Source organism: Pantherophis guttatus, chromosome 2 (genome assembly GCF_059756535.1).
Source record: "Pantherophis guttatus breed Tessera chromosome 2, ASM5975653v1, whole genome shotgun sequence".
Classification (NCBI taxonomy): Eukaryota; Metazoa; Chordata; class Lepidosauria; order Squamata; family Colubridae; genus Pantherophis; species Pantherophis guttatus.
This window is the reverse complement of record NC_142064.1, coordinates 239,014,356-239,040,020: the sequence shown is the minus strand read 5'-3', so window position 1 is coordinate 239,040,020 and position 25,665 is coordinate 239,014,356. Positions and strand designations below refer to the sequence as shown.

The following is a 25,665-nucleotide window of genomic DNA, read 5'->3' as shown; positions in this document are numbered from 1 at the left end:
CTTCACCTCTTTTTCAATAGCAATCAATTACATTGAAAAAGTTGCGGAATAAGAAGAAGCTGCAGAATAAATCCCACAACTATTATAAACTATCTTATGGACACAAACATTGGATGTTTTTTAAAGGTATGTCCTGTGATTAAAACACTTGGTTCCTTCCAGGCCCTCATCACTATGGGAGACAGGATGTGGGACTCGATGAGCCATTTGTATGAACCAGTAAGGCTTGTCTCAAATTTCTTAACCTCCTGCACACTCTGTTGACACCCGGTTGTATTACAAACCAGTATGATCATTCTTTTAAAACCAGCATAACAGGACTCTCATCGATTACTTGGCTAAAATCCACAACACTTAGTTGAGAGTTTTCCTGATTCCTTTTGTAAAGGATACAGTACCATGACTAAGCTGACCTAATGAAGAGGTACACTTAAATAGTAAGCTGCACATTAAAAGTTGCGTGTAAATAATGAATAAAATAGTGGGTAAGTGCTGACCTTTAAATTTACACATGAGTAATTCTCTCACTCAAGCTATAATTTATAACAGGTATAGCCAAGATCCACATTCTCTGACATTTTGGACTATTGCTATGAGCGCTGGTCATGCAATGGTAGGTGTTTCTGGAAATTGCATCTGAAGGATAGCCAGGTTGCCTGTTCCAGACAGGCATTTACTATTTAATACTATTCAGTGCATCTAACCAGATGCTTTTGGGATGTTTTAGGACTACAGTCCCCAAATTATCAGCCAGATGATGGCTATCATTGCTGGGAATCCAAAGTGTTCCATTCCCAATGCAGCAGGAGAGGACTAGGATGGTAAAACTGGCCTTTCTTTTTTTTATTCTATTTGCCACTTATTTTAAAATATGAATATCCCTTTTTTTAGACACTAGTAAAATAAATAACAACGTAAGAATCAGTTGAAAACTCTTTCAGCTTCCAGGCAAGTTTTAGAACTGTACAACCTAGACTCCCTTGTACAAATTCAGCCGTGACACTGAATACAATATACAGTGAGTACACTATTCTACGACACTGGGTAAAATAACTTTTAAAATGTTGACCACTATTCCGTTAATAACAGTTAAGCCTTTTGTGTTGCATTCAGCGCATTGTATAACTACTCATATTCCAGATTCCCAAATCACTCACGTTTTTAACCTCCAACAATTGGAGAATTCTCTTTTCTATACCTCACCTTGCTCTTTGCAATGATTAACCAGATAAGAGCGCCAGCACCCCCTCCAGTGATTGTCGGAGACACTTGCAATCTAATTAAAGCATTTCCCGCTATCAGCTGACAATGAGCCTCTGTGGGAGGAGGATTTCCCACTTATGAAAAGAAGAGCTTTGCTCATGCAAATGAATGGATGACATTTCAGTCAGTAGAAAAACCTCCTGCAGGCAGAGTGTTGTGTGGCCTGTCGGCTGCCGGCCCCTCCAGCAGCCGAATCAGATGAGGAGGAGGCGTGGGAGTCAGGACCAGCACCAAGGCAACCTGAGAGCTCCGAGGGGGAAGAGGGAATGGAGCTGTCAGAGAGAGAGACGGAGGCGGAGCCTGGGCCGTCCGTCGGCCCTCAGATGGAGAGTCAACAGCCCCCAGGTCTTGAGGTGGGTTATGAGGAAGAGGAGGAACAGCTGGGTCCAGTGCCTGATGCGCTTATGCGCAAAAGGCAGAGGAGAGGAGAGCAGTGGAAATCCGTGGGCCGATCCTTGGGAAGGAAGAGCCTGCTGCTAGCGAAGCCCCACCCTAGCTCTGGGGATAAAAGGCAGGGGGCGGAGATGAATAGATGTGGCAGACAAGTTTTTATCTCCCTGCCGGACAGACTTGTTAGCCTGCGGTGAGAGAGAAATTTTTTTCTGGAGTGGCTGGTGCTCCTAATAAAGGAATCATTGAATTAACTTCAGAGGGTTTGTCGTGTTTGGGGAGCTGGGTCAGAACACTGAGGCCATTATTCATGCATTGGACTGAAGCAATCAAGATCTCTGAGGAACATCAACACAAAACAGAACAGTTACAAAAAAACAAACAAACCTAACAAGCGGTATAGTTACCTAAAGAGAAAGAAGATGAGTGACTGCTTTGACAACTTAGCATCTGTAGTCCAGCACAGCCTAGGCTTCTCTGGGACTCTCGATCAGCATCAAGGCCCGCCTGCAAGCCAAGAACCTGCTCTTTTTGTCCAGAGGCACGCTGGTACCAGCCACGGAGATGTTCCGCAACTAAGGCCTTGTGGATATTTTTAGTGATGTGCTCTGTTTTCATCGATGGCTTCCGGGGCAAGCGCAGCGTGGCGTACGGATTGTGGGGCACTCTCTCCATTTCGTCTTCGTGGAAAGATCTGAATTCCCGATACCGACGTTCGTACCCGTAGGGCGCCGAGGAACGATAGGAAGGATTGACTGTGTATTGGCCCTCTGTGCCGTTCTCATAGACATAGCCACTGTTGTAATATATGTCGCCCTCTTTAGAAGGGGCATAACCAGAAATGTAGCAACTGGTTGGCATCTGTCCTTGCTTTTTTGCATAGACCCCATTGCAGTTGTCCTTCTGGGCTAGGTTAGGCATACTTCCTGAGTTGGAAGCAGAAATGTTCGGTTTCTTGGACCGTCTCCTGTTTCTAGTGCGGTTGTCAAGGGTTTGGGTGCTATAACAGGGCTTCGAATTTGGGGTCATGCAGTAATACTCTGCACTGGATTGGCTGGTGTAGGAGGATCCGTCATCGAGGATTTCTGTGCTGCTACTTCTTTGGGATTTTGAAAGGGTGAACATTGGCTTTTCACTGGCGGTTTCCGATAAGAAGGTAGTTTGAGTCTCCAAACAGTGCTGAGGGGATGTATCGGGTCTGGAAAAAAAAGAAGCAGGTTTTTGTTACAAGGAAAGCAGACAGTCAGTTCTAATAATATCATAGAGCAGGGGTGTCAAACTCAAGGCCTGGGGGTCAGATCTGGCCTGCGTGGTGCTTAGATCTTGCCCGCGGGCCCACCCCAAAAACAGTGAGGGACCGGCCTGCAGTGCCTCTGCCAGTGAAAACCGAGCTCTATTTTTGCTGGCAGAGGGTTGCAAGAGCCATCGCAGCTAGAAACGGAACTCGGGAGCTTGTTTTTACTGGCAGAGTGCTCGGGCCACCACAGGTGCCCCCGACCAGAGGTGGGTTTTAGCAGGTTCTGACCAGTTCTGGAGAACTGGTAGTGGAAATTTTGAGTAGTTTGGAGAAACGATAGTAAAAATTCTGACTGGCCCTGCCCCCATCTATTCTCTGCCTCCCAAGTCCCAGGTGATCAGGAGGAAATGGGGTATCCTTCCCCTGGAGTGGGGTGATTTTACAGTATCCTTCCCCTGCCATGCCCACCAAGCCATGCCCACCAAACCACACCCACAGAACCTGTAGTAAAAACAATTGAAACCCACCAATGCCCCTGACATGAGTGACGTTGAACTGGCCATGCCCATGCTGGCCACACCCACCCCGGATCCCCGAGGTCAAACAAAACCCTCATCTGGCCCTCAATGAAATCGGGTTTGACACCCCTGTCTTAGAGCAATAGATTCAAAGAAAGTATGGTAAATTTCAAACAAAGTAGGCAAAGTAAAAGATAAGTAAATACATAACATCAATTCAACAACCTACAGGTAGTGGCATCACCATTTTGAGATTGTTTTCAAGGAAAATCGTAAAAGGGCGGATTTTAACAAGGAGGATTTTAGATATATGAAGCTGAAAAGGGCCCTACTTCATGCTATATCATGCAGCAGAATTTTATGCTATAGTTCAATAAACTCCCTTTTTTACGTTCCTGTAATTCAGGGTAGAGTCAGAACGACTGGATGGAGCTGAGCGTTTACTTGCTGGTGTTCTTCCTGACCCCACGCAGAATTCGCAACAAATATTTTATCTTTGCGCCCTAGGAGAGAAACATCTGCCACTACCTAGGATTAAACTCTCAACCTTCTGAGTGGGAAGCGAGCGTCTTCACTGCTAGGCTACCGCATCGTTCCTTAGTCTATACTTTAATAAAATTATAGAATTACAAGCAAGTTGGTATTTCACTGCTGATGAATAAATCCTACATACCTGAAATAATTTGTAAGTGAACAGTAAATCACCTGTACAATCAGCACAGTAACATTCAACTAAATAGGTAAAATATTATCTTACATGAATGCAATGGTAAACCCTTCAAACTTAGGTAATAGTATGACACTATTACTTTTCCTAAAGCAACATAATTCAGAAATGGGCACTCTCTGTTAAACCCCAAATGTCCATTCTTTGGTCCTCAAAACTTCAAGAGATAAACTTATGTGTGTGTGTGTGATTTCCAAAGGAAAACAACGTTACTCGGAGTAAAACAAATTTACTCTGAAGTTCATATATAAAATGCTAAACCCCTCAACTCATTAAAACCCAAAATCTCTTCCTCCCAAACCTGCCATATCCATTTGTGTAAAACCATAATTGCCTTGTCCTTTGCACTTCCTGGCCCACCCATTTTTTAGCTGACTCAATTTCTAGCTTTGAAGACTATAAGCCCATTTAGTTCTTCTGTACCTAAAAATAATTAAGATGTAAAACTTCCTGTTCCAAGAATTCAGATTCAAAGATGTTTATGCATCAAAATCACCTCAATTGCAGGAATTCAACTGAGAACCATAGTGGACACACCTAGAGGTTTTGGCCATGTTATGCCTTTTGCATACGAATGGGAAATACTTTAACTCAAGTGAGGAGGAAAAAAAATAGCATGGGAGTGACTTACTGCAAGTGACTGCTACTGTAGGCATTGCGTGTGAGGACTGGTGTTGTGGGCATACTTCTTCCTCCATGGTGTTGCCTCTCGGCTGTCCGGTATGGACTGCTGTGAGTTGACAGAGAATCTCTATGATTAGAAACAAAGGGATTTAGTGAATAGCATCATCCCAGTATCTTCAAACCAAGGCAAAGAGTACCAGCATGGATACTATTTTCCTATAGGCTGACAATGCACAAACAGCGCATAGAATAGCGAGTGCTAACAGATTTCATGCAGAAGACCATCATACTGCAAACTACTTTGCAAAAGAGTTATTACTATGTAGGGAGAGGCTTAAAAAGATAGGACAGGCAATGAAACAGGGCAGAGGGAGAAATGATCAAAGTTAATATAGTGTTCATGGCACACATTCATTATGAGCTATTCATATATTATTCTTATGGGTTAATAGTTGAAAACAAGGAAAATTAGAAGGCTTCACCTAATGAGACTCCTTAGCAGTGAGCGGGGTGGCATATAAATTTAATAAATAAAATAAATGAAGATTCAGATAAAGCCCTGGCTCTATTCATATGGCATCATGCATGTATAAGTTGTTCCCAGTTTTCTGGTTTTGGCACTTTAGCAAGGAGCTGCTTAAAATGACTCCCTGACCAGAAGGCGTTGGAAAGGAAAATCTCTTTGAGTCTGAGTGGTTTAGGTTTTAGTCCTGCCATTTTTTTCTATAAAGCTAGCTCCTGGTGCCAAGCAGTTGAGATGTTGCAAAATCTGATTCATTATGAGACAACAAATCACTGTTAATTCTCAGAAACCAAATAGCTTGCTCTTCTCCGGGACAATCTGTTCCAGAAGTATCTATACATTTACATTCAGTTCATAGGTGAAAGCTCAGACAGTAGAAATCACAATGAAAACAGAATGCAAGCTCTTTGATACCCTATGATATCCTATAACTATCATTAAGTGATATCATTGATGAACGTATCTTTTCTTTTATGTACACCGAGAGCGTATGCACCAAGACAAATTCCTTGTGTGTCCAATCACACTTGGCCAATAAAAAATTCTATTCTATTCTATTTTGTTACAAGGCATTTCATATGCATATTTTAGTAGAAAAGGTGATCAATCAATCGATCAATCAATCATAGGAATAGTTTCAAAAAAGCCCTTGTCACTTTAAAATAGCAGGCAATGCATGATTTTTTTTTTAAAAAAAGAACAAAGCAATAAAGCTGTTGTAGCTTGAATTTCATCAACAGTCCCATACCTGGAGTGTCTCTGTTCTAAGAGTTGTTCATTCATGGAAGACTTCCGGAGATGGATCCTTTCCACTCCAAGAGTTTTGGGTGGTGGAGAGGCTGGCAGAGAAATTATCCTTTGGACTGCCACAGTAAGGGAAGTATTGCCTGTTTAAAAAGAATTAATTGGAAAAAACAACATGATTTTGTGTTACCTAATCCTTACCTAACTCTTTATATATCTATTGAAAAGAAATATTCCATTTCTTCCTTTATGAACCCGAGTGACTTTCACAAAACCATGGAATCCCGAGATGAAGAAGCAAATTAGACTATTGAGACCTTAATACTGTTCAGTGATGAATCCAAATTTGATCATTTCACAAAGATGGCTGCACACGATCTGAATTAATACATCCAACCAAGGAAAGCCAACTAGGGACTCAGTCCTCTTGTAATTAAACACCTTTCTTCCATGCACAAAACTGTGGGATGATAACTGGTTTTCCCCTAGTCCTAAAGAACTTTGAGGATGCATCATGCTAAGGCTGTGTTTTGATTGGACAATTTTTGAAAAAAAAAATTATACGAATAAAACTGGAATGATTTTTACCTGGAATGATTTTGAACATCCTATCTTTAGTTCAGCTAGGACTTCAAAGAAGTCCAAATGGATAGATTCCATTCAAAAACTGGAGGAGGAGGATCAAAGCTTTAGGCCACCATATTTTTTTTAAATTAGCCGTTCCTTACTTGCCTTACTGTTAACTATTGTTTGAAATTTTTAACTGATCACATAAATCTTTTTTTTCTTTTCTTTTCCCAGTTAGGCATCTTGGAATGTACTATGTACAGTGATTAAAAATAGTAAAATATCTTTAAATGTTGCTGGCTAATAAACCGGTCAGTGGTTGACCACTTGTGGAAAACTCAGGCCATTTTTATCATTTCCAGAGTAAAAATTTATGCACAGAAATTGAGAATTCGAAATTTTTCTCTGCTTCAAAACATGACCTTATGTGATTCCATCCAATGCTGGTAGGCTCACAGCTTTGCTCTGGAGACTAACCAATTGGAAAGCGTTGCCTCATCAAAATGAAAGAATTTGACATTTGCTGCACATTTTTTTAATGTGATAATAAGTAGGACAGTGGGTTATTTTTTTTTTTTAGGACTAATGACTAGCCAAGGGAGTGTAGCTAACCCAGCCCAGTATTAGCTGGCAGGAAGTAAGGAAGGTAAAGAAACTCAGGTATCATTATGGCAGCACTGAAAGATTAAAAAGGATAATAATTGCTTGTTTATATGAGTTAAATGTTTGTGAAGATTAGGAGATTGTATCAGCGTACAGTCTTTCTTCTTTAACCCATTAGCACTTGCATTTCTTTTTTTATATATATATAAAAGCCAATGGCCCAAAGGTTTTTAGAATAAAAATAAATAAAGCAGGTGGTAAAGAATTAAATTAAATTAAAATGTCTTGCCTGTCTGTGTGGGTAGGAGCAGTCCAGGGGTGAAATGCTCCCAGTTTGGACCGGATTGCACGATCCGGTAGCAATGGTGGCGGGTGGTTTGAAGAACTGGTAGCAATAATCCCTGTCCTCCCCCATGCCCAGCTGAGCCATGCGATCATCAGAAGGTTTTTTTTTTTTTTTTTTTACTTTTAAAAGCATTTTTTCGGCCGAAGAGGTTGTAGAAAAAATGCTTTTAAAAGAAAAAAAAAAGCCTTTGATGATCAAGCAACTCAGCTGGGATCATCAGAGCCTTTTAAAAGCATTTTTTTAACAACCTCTTCGGCCAAAGAGGTTGTAGAAAAAATGCTTTTAAAAGATTTTAAAAAAGCCCCTGACGATCAAGCAACTCAGCTGGGATCGTCAGAGCCTTTTAAAAGCATTTTTTGACGCAGATATGACTGCAGGACACCCAGACATGGGAAACATCCCTTCCATGAACATCCTTAAAGCCCAACTGCTTGACAGGCTCCTTTGCTGACAGGAATGTGCATTAAGTAGCTTGGCCTTTTTAAAGATGCCAGCTGTTACAGAAACCACGTTTCCTCTCTTTACCTCCACTCACTCAGAGAAGGCAAGCAATACAGAATGTTAACATTTCCCATGTGAATTTTGTTTTCAGATGTTAAAAGTATGGGAATACACACCGTCTTCAAAAGATGTTGTGTCAGACAAAGAGCTGCTCTCCGACGGGATAATTTCATCTGTGGAGAAGCAAAAAAAAAAAAAAAAAGGATACTCATGAGTGACAAAAGCTGCAGTTTGGAACCGTAGATACATTATACATTAAAGCATACAATCATTAAGAATGCATGTAATCACTCAGGGATCACATACCATATTTTTTGGAGTATAAGACGCACTTTTTTCCCTCCTAAAAGAAGCTGAAAATTTGGGTGCGTCTTATATTCCAAATATAGCTTTTTCAAAGCTTTTTTCCAGCCCTAACGAGCTGCTAGCGAGTAAAGCGATCTTTGCCTGCTCCCTCCGACTCTCAGCTGTGCTTTAGAAGGTTTTTTTCCAGTGAAGCGATCTTCCATGCTTTGCCTGCTCCCTCTGACTCTCAGCTATGAAGCTTTTTTTCAGCCCTAACGAGGCACTAGTAAGTGAAGCGATCTCCGTGGTTTGCCTGCTTTTCTCATTCCTTCTCTCTCCAAAGATCAGTTGTGCTTTAGAAGCTGTTTTTAATCCCCAAGCAGGGGATAAAAACCAGCAAACTAATGTGCTGAAGCTACCAGACTAAGGACGCTAGACAGATGAATACCTGGTAGGCAGAATTTCCCCCCCATTTTCCTCTACTAAGGAAACTAAGCTGCATCTTATACTCCGCTGCGTCCTATACGCCGAAAAATACGGTTGCTAGGATAGGTTGCTATGAACGAGTATAAAATGAATAATTAAGAACAAAGATCAGTAAAGTGGAGCCTGCTTTTTCATGAACTGGAATGTTAGCTCCAAGCAAATCATCGCTAAGATGCTCAGAGAACAGACTAAGTCACTGATATATTGAAGCCAAACAAGTCAGCTGCTATTCATTTTTAAGATTCTTTTTACATATTACAATAGTGGCTATTGAAGATACAAGGGCTACATACAGTAGTCCCACAACATTTGCTGCACTTTGCACAAATGTTAAAACACTCCGGTGCACTGGAATCCTAATATCATAAGCACTTACTGAGGACAACTGACACTGACAAGAGTGTGGGATATATTTAATTTATTCCCAGAATATACTGAAATCAAACCTGCAAAAGTTTCTCTGCAATTGTGTCTTTAATGAACTGTTTCAAAAAAAAAATTCTCATGACCAAAATTAGGGAATCATACTGGATCATTGGAGAGCATCTGGCTGCCTCTCCCTGATCTACACAGTTTTGTTGTTGTTCAGTCACTTAAGTCATGTCCAACTCTTGCAATCCCATGGACCATAACACGCCAGGCTCTCCTGTCCTCCCGCCTTGCGGAATTTGCTAAAATTCATGTTCATTCTCTCAATGACACTATCTCACCCTCTCATCCTCTGCCGTCCCTGTCTCTCTTTTGCCTTCAACCTTTCCAAGCTAAGTTTTATAGTTATAGTTTTGCTTTTATGATTCTCTTTGACTGGAAAAAGGCCAGGAAAGATTATTTCCTTTTGTCCTTGTATGTCAATGTATGTCAAGAAAGGGAAACGCTAGAACTACTGAATGTAGCTAATCAATGCATGACTTTTTCTTAAGGTCATAAATTGGTAAGATGGTGCCAACTCTGCTCTAAACTGAAGCTCTTAATGCTAGAGCAAACGGTGAGGTATAAACTGCAGTTTGAAATTCAAAGTAAATGCCAGGCTGTCATCAGAAACAATGCAGATGACAAGAGAAAAAATGCACCAAGAGTTGTGTAGTTCCCAGTTCACTTGCACATAAGTTGCTGAAATGTCCAGCAAGCTTTCTACTCAAGGAATTGATTCCTTGTGGAATAGGCTGGTTGAATCATTAAATGCTGCTCCAGTTGTCAAAGCTCTAATCAGTTTCTCAGCTTTCATTCTAAGCCACTGGCAACACTCATCGTTTTTCCAGCTTCTTCAAAGAATCCATTTTTGGCATTCAAATCATTTTCCTCTATGAAAATGCTTATGTATAACTCTAATCTGCTTAGCTTTCTATTTGATAAGGTAAGTGAAACAGAACTTCATATACTTCTCCCTGTACCAGTTGGTTTCTCAACAATCAAGGCATTTAGGGAGTTCTCCTACACACATTTCAAGATTTTTCAAAATGCAGACATCAGCTCTGGGCCAAATCATTCATACCTATCTTATACCTTCCCTCCTACTTGTCTGCCTAGCAAGGAGCTGTTTACAACTAGGTGAAGTGAATGCCTTATCTGAACTCCCCAAAGTAAAACACCTGAATGCCTGGGGCAGTCAGAATTAAATCACTGCAAACACACTGGCTTCTCAAACAATAATAAGAAGTTAATAGAAAATGAATAAAAGAGAACCGAAAAACAGAATAACAAAGTTGAAAGGGACCTCGGAGGTCTTCTAATCCAACCCCCTGCTTAGGGGGTTGAATAAAGTGAAGTGCTCTTGAATAAGCTAAAATCTTTAAAGTGATTTTAGAATTCAAAAAGACAAGCACTTTCCACGTAACACCAATATTGTTGATAAGAAAGAAAAAGTCTGGATAGACCATAGTTTTTCAACCTGGCAATAAAAATATATAAAATCTAATAAGATTGCCTATGGCAGAGGTGTCAATCTCAAGGCCCACAGGCCACATACTTAGATCTGGCCCGCGAGGCACCTTGGAAACAGCGAAGGATTGGCCCGCGGTGTCTCTGCCGGCCTTCCCAGGCTTCGTTTTCGCTGCTAGAGGGCTTCAGGACGTTGAGCTGGCCACGCCTACCCTGGCCACGCCTACCCTAGCCATGCCCATTCGGCCCCCCAAGGTCAAACACAACCCTGATGCGGCTCTCAATGAAATTGAGTTTCTCAATGAAATTGAGTTTCATTGGAAACTCTTCTATGGAGATTCTCAGTCATCCAGGTCATAGTTGTCCCAAAGGTTCTTTTTCAAGAGGCAACTGGACTTTCTTGTTTTTCTTTGAAGGCATTTCGCTTCTCATCCAAGAAGCTTCTTCAGCTCTGACTGGATGGTGGTGAATGGAAAGATTTAAATCTGCTTAGCTTTCTATTTGATAAGGTAAGTGAAACAGAACTTCATATACTTTTTAAATCTTTTTAAAAGATTTAAATCTTTCCATTCCCCATCATCCAGTCAGAGCTGAAGAAGCTTCTTGGATGAGAAGTAAAACGTCTTCAAAGAAAAACAAGAAAGTCCAGTTGCCTCTTGAAAATATAAGTAAGATTGCTTAGGATTTGACTGGTGAATTAATCTTTTGCTTATTAAAAGCTCTCTTCAGCTGAAGGTATGCTGAGAGATTACTAAAGCTGCCTATGTAAAAAAAATAAGGGGCAAGTTGCTACCCACTGATAGAGAGTCCTCTATCTAGCGGTGATGGCTCATTTACGTAAAAAATAAAGAAAGTGATGAAAAGTGAAAGGGAGTAGTTATAAGAACAAGTGGGTAAAACAGGTACAAATATTGGACTTTAACCAGAGGTGAAATCCAGCAGGTTCTGGAGAACCGGTAGCGGAAATTTTGAGTAGTTTGGAGAACTGGCAAATGCCACCTCTGGCTGGCCCCAGAGTGGGGTGGGAATGGAGATTTTGCAATATCCTTCCCCCAGGAGTGGGGAGGGAATGGGGACTCTGCAGTATCCTTCCCCTGAAGTGGGGTGGGAATGAAGATTTTGGAGTATCCTTCTGCCACGCCCACCAAGCCACGCCCACAGAACTGGTAGCAAAAAAATTTGGATTTCACCACTGACTTTAACAATATGTCAAAGTTTCCCCAAAGGCCAAGTTTGGGACATAAACAAGAGACCATAAACAGCTGATCCAAAGTTTGCAATTCTCTCACCTTCTTGGATTTACAAAATATAGAGCCAGTTCATTAAATTCCTTGTGCAAGTTGTTCAAGCCCATCTTCCCTTACGCTATCTGTTCAGTGACTATAACTGGACCCACACAAGGTGAAGTGGAGTCTCCTTCAAGTGACTTGCCCTCTGCTGTGATGTACTCTCACCACAGTCATTCTATGCAACAGGTGAAAAGCAAGGAAGTGGTTTTAATACTTGTGAGGCTCTGATCCTTTCTCATTTTAAAGACTTTTGCAAGTGCCTGCTTTGTGGAACGTTGAAATTCTGAAAGCCAAGACTTTTGGCTGCTTTTTTTTTGGACTGCCTTGTGAATCAGTAAAAGTGATATAACGGGCTGGGTCCAAGGGTGTGAACTCTCTCCTCATATACTAACCTCACTTTGGAGAAATGAATTCTCAGCTTCTGGATCCGTTTATTCCTCTTCCTCCCTGGTTGAGAATTCCAAGAGAATTCCAAACACCTGGAGAATTCCAGTTTGGAGCACATTGCTCTGATACAGGTAGCCCTCTCATTTACCGACTGCCCCATTCAGCAACCTAAATTATAGTAGCACTGAAAAGGTACGTTATGACCAGTCCTTGAATTTGTGGCCATCACAGCATTCTGCATTTGTGTGATTGCCATTTGTGACCCTTTGGAAAGCAAAGTCAATGGGGAAGCCAGCAGGAAGTCACAAGTCCCAATCATGTGACAGCTAGCTTAACAACCACGGTGATTCACATAATGACTGCAGCAGAACTGACACTGTAAGTCCATGTGGGCACGTGATGTTCCACTTCATGACTGCATCACTTAGCAATGAATTTGCCAGTCCCAATTGCTGTCGGTAAATTGAGGACCATTTCTGCGTCATGATTTGTTGTTTTATCTTTTTATGCTATGCAGGCTTCATTCTTATTGTCTTGCTGAGCACAAAATCTGACTCACTGACTCAGCTGCCTTTTTATCTCCTTCCCTCTCCTCCTCTCCCAGCCAACACTTGTTAGGAGGCGGACAGGTGGGGGAAGACCATGCTCTAATGATCAGCTTGATTTGTTATGGATTGCACGGTCGCCAACAAACACACCAAACAACCACATTCTGTTCAAACCGGCATCTGATTCTTGACAGAACATGGTGCCACACTAGTTTTGCCTGGAAGAATGCCACCAGCCCTTCCAGCCAAATTAAAATGCTTTAATTTGCTTTTCCCCCTCCAACGTGTCGGCACTTGTCGGAATAAAATGCTCCATCTGTGTTCTGTCTCAACCACATCTTACAAGAAAACATGACAATCAGATTACAGGTAAGCTCCTACATTTGCTGAAGTCAGGCTTATAGTCCAACTGTTTTTTCCCCCCTGAGGAGCCTAGATCTTTCATTTCTGTTACATAAATATGCTAGAAAAAATAACATTGAAAAACACAGAGGTGCATACAGACAGACAAAGAGCGTTGGCAGCACAAATTAAAGGCGGGGTATTTTTTTTTTTTTTTTTATACCTGATAAAACCAGGCTTGACTTCTGCGCAGGTTTCTTCCCACATTTAATTCTATATTCATTGATGGAATTTTCAGTCTCCTGGAGCTTTTTCACAGCCTCTGTGTACTCTTGTTTTCTTTTCTTTTTCACGTTTTTGCACAGGTCCGGCTCACCCGCAAGCTTCTTTGCCGCTTCCACCATCTTTTGCTGGATGAGAAAGTTGCTTTCCAGATTTTGCAGGGTTGGGTCCTACAGAGAGTTAAATCAATCCATCAATCAGGATTTGCCATAGAAGAAATGACATCAATTTAAGCTCTAGCTTTAAGAACCATACAACAAAAAAACCATCACAGATTTCTTCCCCGCCCCCCCATACATGTAACAAAGAACAGCTGGTCTTTTCACCAGCTTTAAAGTCTTTTTAATTCTGCCATAGCCCATCATTAAGAAGCCAACTTTTTACATCACATTTTATTAGGGTTAAAGCCAGGGGTGAAATTCAGCAGGTTCTGGAGAACCGGTAGTGGAAATTTTGAGTAGTTCGGAGAATCAGCAAATACCACCTCTGGCGGGCCCCAGAGTGGGGTGGGAATGGAGATTTTGCAATATCCTTTCCCCAGGAGTGGGGAGGGAATGGGGATTTTGCAGTATCCTTCCCCTGCCACACCCACCAAGCCACACCCACAGAACGGGTAATAAAAAAAATTGAATTTCACCACTGGTTAAAGCTCAATATCTTTCCAGGAGCAGCTATGGATTTGCACAACTGTCATTCTGTGACGAAAAAGCTGCCCAGCTTTCCTGCAGTATACTGCATTTACTAAAGTGATAGCACTGAGATAATGCCCATACATCTTATTTATCCATGTTGGTAAAGAATCCGACAGACTCCAGCCGATTGTATTGTCAGTGTTTTGACAAATATGTTACCAAATTTCAGTGGCGTAACCAAGAATATCTGCAGAATATCAAGATGGTATATACGATTTCCATAATCCAAGCTCTGCCTCTTTTTTATCTGTGATGCATATTCACGATGTATAAAACAAGTGAGGGAGATTCAATTACACACACGGGGGTCACCATTTTTAATTTTTGAAAACTACTCTCCTAGATGCCCCTAAACTACAGGCAGCTTTGGGGAGGGAAGAAGGGGGTTGGGCTTAAAAAAAGCAGGAAAAGAAAAGTTAGACAGTGTTTTTAGGCCACAACTGCAGAATAGCAATAGCACTTTGATTTATATACCATTTCACAGTGCTTTTACAGCCCTCTCTAAGCGGTTTACAGAGTCAGCCTATTGCCCCCAACAATCTGGGTCCTCATTTTACCAACCTCAGAAGGATGGAAGGCTGAGTCAACCTTGAGCCTGACGAGATTCAAACTGCAGGCAGCCGGCAGTCAGCAGAAGTACTGCATTCTAACCACTGTGCCACCACAGCTCTGTAGAAGAATGCCGTCTAAGGCAAGGTAACTTACAAATACATGAAGAAATTCATGACAGGTAGTCCTCAACTTACAACAGTTCATTTAGTGACCGTCTGAAGTTACAATGGGACTGAGAAAGGCGATTTATGACAATTTTTCACACTTACGACGCCTCCTGGTGCTTTCAGATGTTTGGCAACTGACTCATATTTATGATGTTTGCAGTATCCTGGGATCATGCGATCACCTTTTGATAAGCAAAATCAGTAAGGAAACCAGATTCACTGAGCTGCTAACTTAACAACTGCAAGTGATTCATTTAACAACTGTGGCATGAAAGGTTGTAAAATGGGGGCACAACTCGCTTAACAATTGTCTCGCTTAGCAACAGATATTTTGGGCTCAATTGTGATTGTAAGTCGAGGATTAAGGCCACAATTAAGCATATGATAGTACAGTGCCTTGATAGTACAGTGGTTTAGTGCACCCTGTTATTAACACAGCTGCCTGCAATTTCTGCTAGTTCGAATCTCTCCAAGGCTCAAGGTTGACTCAGCCTTCCATCCTTTCTAAGGTAGGTGAAATGAGGACCCAGTTTGTGGGGGCAATAAGCTGACTTTGTATAAAATATACAAAAGTATGAAGGCTATTGCTTAACGCATTGTAAGCCGCCCTGAGTCTCCAGAGAAGGGCGGCATATAAATCAAATTAAAAAAAAAAAAGCATAACATCTTGCTCCAATTAATTCTAGCTTTCTATAGATCTCTTCCCAGTAGAGATACATCTCTTTAGATAACGTAAATCCGCATTTAAATTAGCACCATTAATCTGAAGTGAGAATAAGAAAGTATGCCAACTGCCCTTTCAGCTGAAAAGTATGGATTTTACTTCCATTCCTATACTGGGCAGAAAAAGATGTGAACAAAACAAGCTCATTTGGTGGGGCGAAACTCATGCTTCCTTCCTGGAAGCCTGCTTTTCAAGTGACAAAGAACCACACAACCTGCTCTACCTCCACCCTTAACTTTGCCCAGCCTGGGTGTTGAACCCATTTTTCTTCCTGTTCATCTGACAGTTTAATGCAATCTTTCTTAAGTCTCCAATCAATAGGGCAAAGGCTCTGAATCTGTGAGAATCTTAAACATTGCAATGATTATTAGTGGCTTTATCCCAGTGCTTTATTCCTCTACAGTTACCAAGAGGTGAATAAAAGCTTCAGGTTATAACCATTTTATATTCTCTGAATATCTATGTGCTTGAAGCACTGTTATAGCAATAGCAAAAACACTTAGACTTGTATACTGCTTCACAGTGCTTTTACAGCGCCCTCGCTAAGCGGTTTACAGAGTCAGCATATTGTCCCCAACAATCTGGGTCCTCATTTTACCCACCTTGGAAGGATGGAAGGTGGAGTCTTATGTTTGAAACTAGAGCTCTGTTTTACAGCATGTTTTCCATTCTTTTTAATCAATTTATTTATTTTACATCTAAAGAACCTTTAAAAAATAGGAAGGGAGCAACCTGCATTATGTCGGCAAACACCTTGTGACTTCCAGATACCAGCTTGAGGGTTCAGAAAATAGAAGAACATAAGATATCTATCTCCTTGCAGTTTGCCTCATCTCTAAATTTTGCAATACAGGTAGTCCTCAACTTTACGACCACAAATGAGCCCAAAATTTCCACTGCTAAGCAAGTCGGTTGTTAAGTGAGTTTTGCCCCATTATACCACCTTTCCTGCCACAGTTGTTAAGTGAATCACTGCAAATGTTAAATGTCCAACTTCTGAGTACATGACCATGGGGATGCTGCAATGGTTGAAAGTGTGAAAAACGTTCATAAATCACATTTTTTCAGTCCTGCTTTTGACCATTTTTGAATGGTCGCTAAATGAACGATTTTAAGTCGAGGACTACTTGTACAGTCTATGACACAAAATGTAAAACAGGTTTCTATTTTACCAAAAGAGTGCTCCCCAAAACAGAGTTGCACATCAGATTTTATAAAGATATTGCACATAGATTTGAACATGAAAAATTAAATTCCAAATATCAGGTTACAAGAATTGTTGCATAATAGCTCCCTGTAATTTGCTTCCTACATTAACTTGCATTTGATACCAGAAAAGACTGGCTTCCAACACAACGGCCTGCATAGATTCAGAAGTAAACAACAAGAATCAAAATCTCCTAAAACATATACAGCTCTACGCTGGAAGGAAATATTCCACCTCCTGTACGGAATTTATGTTCACTTTATGGAGTAACACTTTCCACCGCTTCAAAGAAGACTTATTTTCCAATAATATGTAATTCAGAAAAACTGCTAAAAGGGTCTCTGAATTCTATGTTTCACTGAATCCCAACAATCCATATTCCAGGCAACCCAAATTAGTAGTTAAATTTTTTATTAAGACCAGCTTTTAAAACAATTGTTCAAGGACTGAAACCCACCCATTGACAATTAATCTCTATTTCAAGCAGTCCTTAACAAAGCGGATTCGGGGCCGTTACCCAACACAAAAAATTGAGTTATATAACAAGCAAGGTATTTAAAAGAGATCCCACTTAAAAGCTTTTTGGGAGACCTGATTTTTCCAGTGAATCCTCAAAAGTCAAGTCTTTACTCAGGAGCTGGGGTAGGATGAGGTATTCATCCAAGATGGCTGACGCACCAGATTTTTGTTTTATATTTTCATCGTTTTCTGGTTTTTACCATTGTTGTGAGTCACCCAGATTTATGTTAAGCATAAATCTTATAAAATCATAAATAAACAAACAAACAAAGATATGCCTACCTCCTCATTGGGTAGCAGATTGTCATCCAATCTGAATGTCGTACCTACACGCCTTCTGACTTGAGGAGGCTTCTCTCCAGTGTTCAGAGGATATTCCTTTGGCATTTTTCCAGTGAGCTCCTACAGAATATGAGAAGAGCACCCTTAGCAACCCGAGAAAGAGTGAATGAATACTCTATGCTTGACTGGAGCGAAAACAAGAAGTCTCACCGCTTCCCGCAGACAGATCTTTTTCAACTCTTCAACTTTCTGCAAGAGTTTCTCCTGCAAAAGTTTTTCTTTCTTTCTCAGTTCTAAGATTTTCTCTTTCTTCTGCTCTTCGCTGACTTCTGAATCTTGAGATCCTGTAAAAGCAATATAGACATGTAGTCTCAAAAGGGTTTGAGGCGAGATCCAATATTTGTGGATATAAACAAAACAAAACAAAACAAAAATTGAGGGGAGGAAAAGTACAAATGAATCCCTGTGAGGAGTAGCCATAGAATGATAACTGTTTGCAGACTGGTGGGAAAACAGTGTTTGGAAGAATATAAATGCAATAAATGTATTGCAACTCAACTTGCAAATCTGTTAGCTTAGCTTTAAACAGAATGTGTCTTCGCATCTTTCCTTAAAGTTTAAGGACTTTTATTTCAGGACCTTTTCTGTTAAAACCAGATACACATGTTGCATTTGTAACCAGAATGATGTTAAAGTACACTCCTTATGTTTATTTCTCAAGAATCCGTCCGAAGCTAACTCCAACAATTGCTCTTCTTCCGCATGCGACAAACCTTCTGGGATGGATGTTGTGTTAATGTTGAACGGATATCTTATAATAATCAATAATTATAATAAATAATCAAAATCAGTGGAACTTACTAAAGCACGATAACAGGCGCCCGGAACTAACTATTAAAGAAGTTGTCTCTGTAACGAAGTGCAGTATATTCATGTGTCACGCCTCACAAGACTGTCTAACCGTTAGATAACACTGCAATTCTCCGGCGTTTAAACAGCTCCGCGGCTCAACGTCAACTGTTAATGTTCCCGCAGTTTAAAAATGGCTGAACCCGAGCTGCGCGAAGGATGCGCAGAAGTTCCCGCCATAATGAGTTGCGATACGATGTACGATGGCCCCAGTTCCCGTGTAAAAACTGTGATATGCACCTATTTCTTTCCTTGTTCTGTGGGCGCAGGTAAGCACGGTGCAGTGGATATTCCCACGTGATCCCCACCAAACTCCGGTGCAATGCGTACCCCCACCAAACTCTTCCTGTACCCCCGGGGGTACGCGTACCACACTTTGGAAACACTGCCTTAAACTAACCATGACTTTTCAGCAGCACTACAATGAAATTCAATAAACATCCCCTAGTTTCGGCTCAGACAAACATGCATGCATGTGCTTTCTTTAGATGTGTGCAAATTGATTAAACTCATTAGATTATGAGGTAAATTCAAGAATGCTGTAAGAAGTAAACGTCAGTTACTGCTTGATTTTTATCTGCAATACTTTATAATTATATTAAGACTTCCTTTTCAAACATCTTTTTTACATATGCTGAGCAGATCCAGAAAAACTAGGTGGTTGTAGGTTCCTCAATGGATTAAACAAGGTTTGGAATGGGTGTATTCACCTGAAGATTAACGTTGTCCTTCTTACAGAATCCGAAAAGGCTTATTGGGAGGAAGTATGATTAATGTGCTAAGGTGGAGATCTTGGAAAAGCTCATTCAAATTCTCACTTGACCATGGAGTTCAGTGGAAGACTAGATCAACAGTTTTCTCTTACCGTATTTTTCAGAGTATAAGACGCACCTTTTTCCCCCAAAAAAGAGGGTGAAAATCTGGGTGCGTCTTATACTTCGAATGTAGCCCGGACCAGCTTCTCAAACGGAGGTTCCAGAGGCTGAAAAAAGCATCAGAAGCGAAGCTTCAGAAAAAAAGCCCCCAAATACAGCTTCTGAGGCTTTTTTTCTGAAGCTCTGTTTTGGAGACTTTCAGAGGCAGGAAAAAAAGTTTAAGTTTCAGAGGCAGAGGCAGAAAAAAAAGCAAGGCACAGAGCTCACAACCAAGGAACCTGTTGCTAAAATTCACCTCAGGGAACAGCTGATTATAGAATATTCCGGGAGGCTGATCCACCTGCCAATCAGCTTTTTTCTTATTTTCCTCCCCAAAACTAAGGTGTGTCTTATACTCTGAAAAATATGGTAGTTTACCATAAGCCATAAGGCTAAAATAAGGAGTAAGCCTAAAGTACATTATTTTGAGCAATCTAGGGGGAAGTTGAGTTATAAAGGTAAAAAAAATCAGCTAGTTTTTTTTCCTTAAATTAGCCTTTCCAAAGAGGCTGACTCCAGATATGTTAATAAGTGCCTCTGGCCATAAGGCTAGGAATTCTGGGAAATGTAGTTTCAATTAATTAAATATATTAAAATACAATATAAGGTTGGGGACCTTTATACTACTGTCCTGGAAGGCTGGATTTTCAGTTCAATACACTGAACCACAAATCCCTGAATGTGGGACAGGTAAATTGGCTGCTATATCAACATACAGAGCAAAACTATAGGAGATTTCTGATTCCAGAGAGTTTAAGGCCATCTGGGTGGAGCAGACAAAAGATATATGAATGTCATAATGCCACCCCGAAAGTTGTCCTGAATAAACCTGCATAGGAAGAGCAGGGTTGAATGTAAACCAGATCAAACGGACTGTAAAACTATTTTTCTTCCTTGCAACTAGTAACTTCTTGCATGAGTACCCAAGAATGGGGTGGCTAGAACTAGCTATTCGCATATTATAATTGGTCCTTTCCGCCTTTCTGAAACTATCACATTTGCACAAAACTTGTCCTGAGACTGCTGCTTCAAAAGTAAAAAATGCAGGATAAGCAGGAGAGATCGATAACCCCGGAGAGACTGCTTCCATTCATCTTGATTTTATTTCCTAGCAGTTTTATTTGCTCAGGAGTTCCTCTCCAGATCTATGTACTTATCTCTGTCTCTCCATCCAACTACTACAAAGGAATAAATATATAGAGGAACCTCCCCCCCCCCCCCCCGCAAATCTAGCAAAATCCCACATAAGAAGCCTGTCATTCACATTAGCCTAAGGCCGGGGGGCACGACAACCCAGAAAAACCCAGAGGACAGAAAAACGTTTACTTCTGTGAATGTATTTCCATTCATGTTTCTTAGAGTGCCAAGCTTTGATTAGTGAGTTGTTGTTTTTTTTCCTATTATAGGTAGTCCTTGACTTACAAGCATTCATTTAATGGCTGTTCAAAGTTACGGTGGCGGTTTAAAAAGTGACATGATTTGTTTTTCACGCAACCATAGCAGCATCCCCCTCATCAAAATTTGGGTGCTTGGGAAGTGGCATATATTTATGACCGTTGCACTGTCATGTGGTCACCACTGGCAACCTTCCCAACAGGCTTCTGACAAGCAAAGTCAATGGGGGAAGCCAGATTCGCTTAATGACTGCACGATTCGTTTACCAACTGTGGCAAAAAGGTTGTAAAATGGAGCAAAACTCACTTAACAACTGACTTGCTTAGCAACAGAAATTTGGGGGCTTGGTTGTGATTGAGGACCTGTATGTGTTGGATAATTATCTACCTTTCTGTGCTGGAGGAGAATGAAGATAATTTCCCCTGAAAGTTTCTCCCTGATATTTTGGAAATCTGAACTACCACCACCACCAAGTAAGTTGAGGGAAAAATTTTGTTTTCACTTTACCATCATATCCTTTATGAAAACTCATTACGATACTCAAAACTGATTGGGAGATTTTTTCCCCCTGAACCTCTGCTTAAAGCTTGTCACGGACTAGCAAGGGTTTTTTGTTGGGATTTGTCATGTTCAATAATACATTTATCTGGGGTCTCATATTAATAACTTTTCTTTTATGTGGGGAACTATGGCCCTTTTATGACTTGTGGACTTCAACTCCATTCTGAGCCATGCTGGCTTAGGAATTCTGGGAGTTGAAGTCCACAAGTCATAAAAGGGCCATAGTTCCCCACCTCCGATTTAGAGTGTATCCACCAGCATACTCTATGGTACAAGCAAGACTCAGGGATGCAGATGTTTCAAAGGGGGCAAGACTTCCTACCTGAAGAGATTAAGCTACCATTGCTGGCCATAATAAGTTGATTCTTCGCTTCCAAAACTGTTAGCTTTGAAACTTTTGGCATTCCCGTATCTGTCAGGTCCATTGCGATATCATCCAAGCTTCTGGCTGAGGGAATTTTTGCCTGAAAGAATTTCGAAACAAACAAACTAAAACAATGCACTACCATGTATCACCAGGTTAACTGTAATAAAAAAAAAGGTACCAGAACACATTTCATACTGTTTCCCAAACCTATATACAGTATATATTGTTTTGAGATTTAATTTGTTTTCTGGGTATTAATGATTAAAAACATAAGCCAATGCTTAATTAGCCATTAGAAATGTTCAAAATGTATACAGGAAAAAGAAAAGAAAAATGAAATTCATAAATTAAACATTGAATGTGTTTTTTGGAACAGTTCTCTAGCTGTGGCTGGAAGTAGCATGAAATAGATTAAATAATCGCGCTACTGCTCATATATAATACTAAAAATTGGACTGTATTAACTCTAGCTTTTCAACTCACGCTTCCATACTCCCAATGAATTTTAAAATATTTACAAATGATAAAAGGATAAATTCTGCTCGTTATTCAGAATCACTAAAATGGGTATTTTTACAAGGTAGGCTACAAAATATCGTGGGCTAATTTGCAAGAATAGAAACCTTCAGTTAATAACCACTCATTTAGCAACCATTTAAAGTTGTGATAGTGCTGAACAAGTGGCATTTGTCACCAATACTCAATATTCTGGCCGTTGCAGCATCTCCATGGTCACATGATTGCAATTTAAGAGCTTGGCAAACAACTCACACTTATATGTGCATTTGTTAAAATAATAAAGATGGGATACAAGATTCAAACAAATAACACTTGCAGTGTCCAATGGTCACATGAGCGACATTTGCGACTTTTCCCTTCCAGCTTCCCACAAGCAAAGTAATGGGGAAGCCACTGCAAATTGCTCCTGCTGCATCTTCTCCCGAGGAGCCCACTAAGAAGTATGAGATCCCTGCAATTGTACACGTCCATCTGCAGCACCCCCTGGCCACACCCTATAGTGCCTGCCCACTCCAGCCATACCTCACTGGAATACACCTTCCCCCGCCACACACTCCGTAGCACTCATCTGTCCAATGGCCCGCTTGCAAGACACCTGGGACTTGCAACTTTGTGGTGGCTTCCGAACTGACAATGCTTGTTGGAAGCTGGCCAAGAAGTCATAAGTTGCAATCATGTTAGATTCTTGCTTAACAATCCACAATCTTCTTTTAACAACAGCAACAGGGACTGTCACTAAGCAATATGTTAAGGTGCCAAATGCTATTATATAACCCAAGGACTGTCTCTATATAATCACTCTCAGAGACTTCTACAATTACATTAAATACCACTGAAGATCACTTACTTTGCTTTGTTTCCTGTCCAAGTAAAACTGATGTTGACTGATTGCCATCACCCAGATGGATTTGATTAGAGAAGTGTTCGCATACCAGGTTTGTACTACTAGGCCACTCTGTCCAAAAGTCCGTCTTGATACTGAAATTCTAAGCATTTTTTATAACTTAAAGTGAATATTGCTTTTTGGAAGAGAAAGACAGAGAGAGAGAGATTTGTCATGTGAAATCAACCCCTTAGATTAACCTTTGCAGTCTGTCCTGTAGAGGTTAAATAAGCAAAGAAGCAATTAACCAACCAACTAGGCGCCGAAATAGTTAACACTTCAATTTTTAAATGTTTATGTTGTACCTAGCTTAGTTCTCACTAAGATAGCAAACCCGTGCCTGGCTGTACCACTTAGATTATATAAGAGGCAGCAGCAACTGCTAGAAAGACTGAACATTCATTCCCAAGAGGAGGAGGGAAGAACTATCGGGGTGAAACCTTTCCTCAGAAGAGATCTTAGACAAAGCAGAATTTACACAGGACCATCCCCAAAGCCCCACTTTCCCACATGGTAGAAAAGAGGTTTCTTTATACCCAGACTTTTCTTTCACTAGAAAACTGAGTCACAAACCCGAAGTCATTTCTTTCAGAATTATACAAATCGGTTTTGAACTAAAAAACTAAAAAGTTTTGTGGCAAATGTTAGTGAAAAACAACAGATGGAAATGTACATGTTTCTGAAGGAAGAGCTGGGGTGGAGGACAATTTCCATTGCTGTTTTCAGAAGTCGGCATTGGAAAAATTCTCAGCCAATATTGACATGAGGAACAAAGCTGCGGGGGCTGTTCTTAAGGGCTTTTCAGCTCCCTTCCCTGTCTTAGTTCAGTGCACAGAGGATGGATGAAATACAAACCTGTCCTCTTTTGGATGAAGTGTGTAGTAATTATGTTGTTTTCTAGCTTATTGTTATATCAACAGAATTAGTCTCTTACAGTTTACTCAGTGACTTCTGAATATAGGCTAACTTGAAGCAATCTTGTGCTTTCAAAAGGTTTACAATTTGTTATGAGTTGGAAGAGATGTTTTAAAAACAAAAACACCAAAATATGTACACTTTAAATGGTGGTCTAGGATTCATTTTAAATGTTTCCAGAATATTTGATCTGCTTCTGCCCACTAAGAATTATGCATCTGCTTATATCAGCCTTCTGCAAAGCGATGCATCAGGATTACAACTCCCCAGAATGAATGCTGTAGGAATCCTAGAAGCTGAATGTTATAGACCTAAACATTCTAGAAATAAATAAACTAGAATTTATTTATGTGGATAATTTGTACCACTTTTTCCCAACACTTAATCTATAACATTCTCTCAATAGGTTTTTTTTTTTTTTTTTAGTTTCCACCAACTTTTTTTTTTGTTATAAATATATCCATGGCTCTTTTTCAGGAACTGATTGGAATACTAATGGAAAAAAGGGCTACAATGCTAATCCTCTGGTTATATTAGAAATAAATGCTGCATGGAGCTATTTCATATAACTTAGATATACCTGGGAAGCAATGATGTTGGGTTCATTTCTTCCAGGTTAGCATAATAGGGAGAGCCATAATATTATAAAATATTTTGCTCCCTTGGGATGGATGAGCTAAAAATGAACCACATTACAGCTTAGCAACATGTGTGAATATATGGAATACGCATAGACTCCACAGAATTAGCAACTCATCCCGTAGGAAGTTATAATAAGTGCCTGGTTGCTTACCTGTGAGGATCATGAACTTCTACAGCAAACTTCTTTTCACGAAAATAGAGATTCTCCAGCTGCTTCCACTGAAATAACTAGAAGAAATAAAAGAAAATATAAATATCTCAGAACTCATCATTTATTTTTTCTCTGCATTGTTAATAATTCCACAGAACGGTAACCTAACAGAATTCCAAGCTACATCTTAGAATTATGCAAAACAAATCCTATTCTTTGAAGTATTTCTAAAATTAAAATGCCTACAGTCACATACTTTCTATATTTCTACCTTTACATAGTGCCACAGTCACAAGGATATTATAGAGCATTTTGCATTTGCAAATAAAATTAACATGCATAATGAAATATGAGACGTTCTTCTTGCTGTGATGTTTGAAATGACCTAATTGAGACCATATCCAGGGACACGGTGGCTCAGTGGCTAAGACGCTGACCTTGTCAATCAAAAGGTTGGCAGTTGAACGGTTCGAATCCCTAGTGCCGCTTAATGGGGTGGGCTCCCATTACTTGTCCCAGCTTCTGCCAAACTAGCAGTTCGAAAGCACGTAAAAAAAATACAAGTAGAAAAATAGGGACCATTTTTGGTGGGAAAGTAACAGCATTCCGTGCGCCTTTAGCGTTTAGCCATGCCGGCCACATGACCACGGAGATGTCTTCGGACAGCGCTGGCTCTTCGGCTTTGAAACGGAGATGAGCATCACCCCCTAGAATCGGGAATGACTA

The 25,665-nt window shown here is 40.5% G+C and overlaps 1 protein-coding gene across 2 annotated transcripts in view; it reads right to left on the bottom strand.

Annotated features, from left to right (window-relative positions):
• The window catches only part of FRMD4B (FERM domain containing 4B), a 253,347-nt gene that overhangs the window by 6,084 nt on the left and 221,598 nt on the right, over nt 1-25,665 (bottom strand). For both annotated transcript variants that reach the window (XM_034440592.3, XM_034440591.3), the window contains exons 12-21: nt 24,940-25,016; nt 23,196-23,334; nt 21,785-21,926; nt 17,894-18,027; nt 17,684-17,803; nt 13,482-13,710; nt 8,160-8,216; nt 6,031-6,169; nt 4,767-4,886; nt 2,061-2,851 (exon numbers count right to left, since the gene is read on the bottom strand). In XM_034440592.3, the coding sequence (XP_034296483.2) occupies nt 2,061-2,851; nt 4,767-4,886; nt 6,031-6,169; nt 8,160-8,216; nt 13,482-13,710; nt 17,684-17,803; nt 17,894-18,027; nt 21,785-21,926; nt 23,196-23,334; nt 24,940-25,016 (1,948 nt within the window). The remainder of the gene's footprint in view (nt 1-2,060; nt 2,852-4,766; nt 4,887-6,030; nt 6,170-8,159; nt 8,217-13,481; nt 13,711-17,683; nt 17,804-17,893; nt 18,028-21,784; nt 21,927-23,195; nt 23,335-24,939; nt 25,017-25,665) is intronic.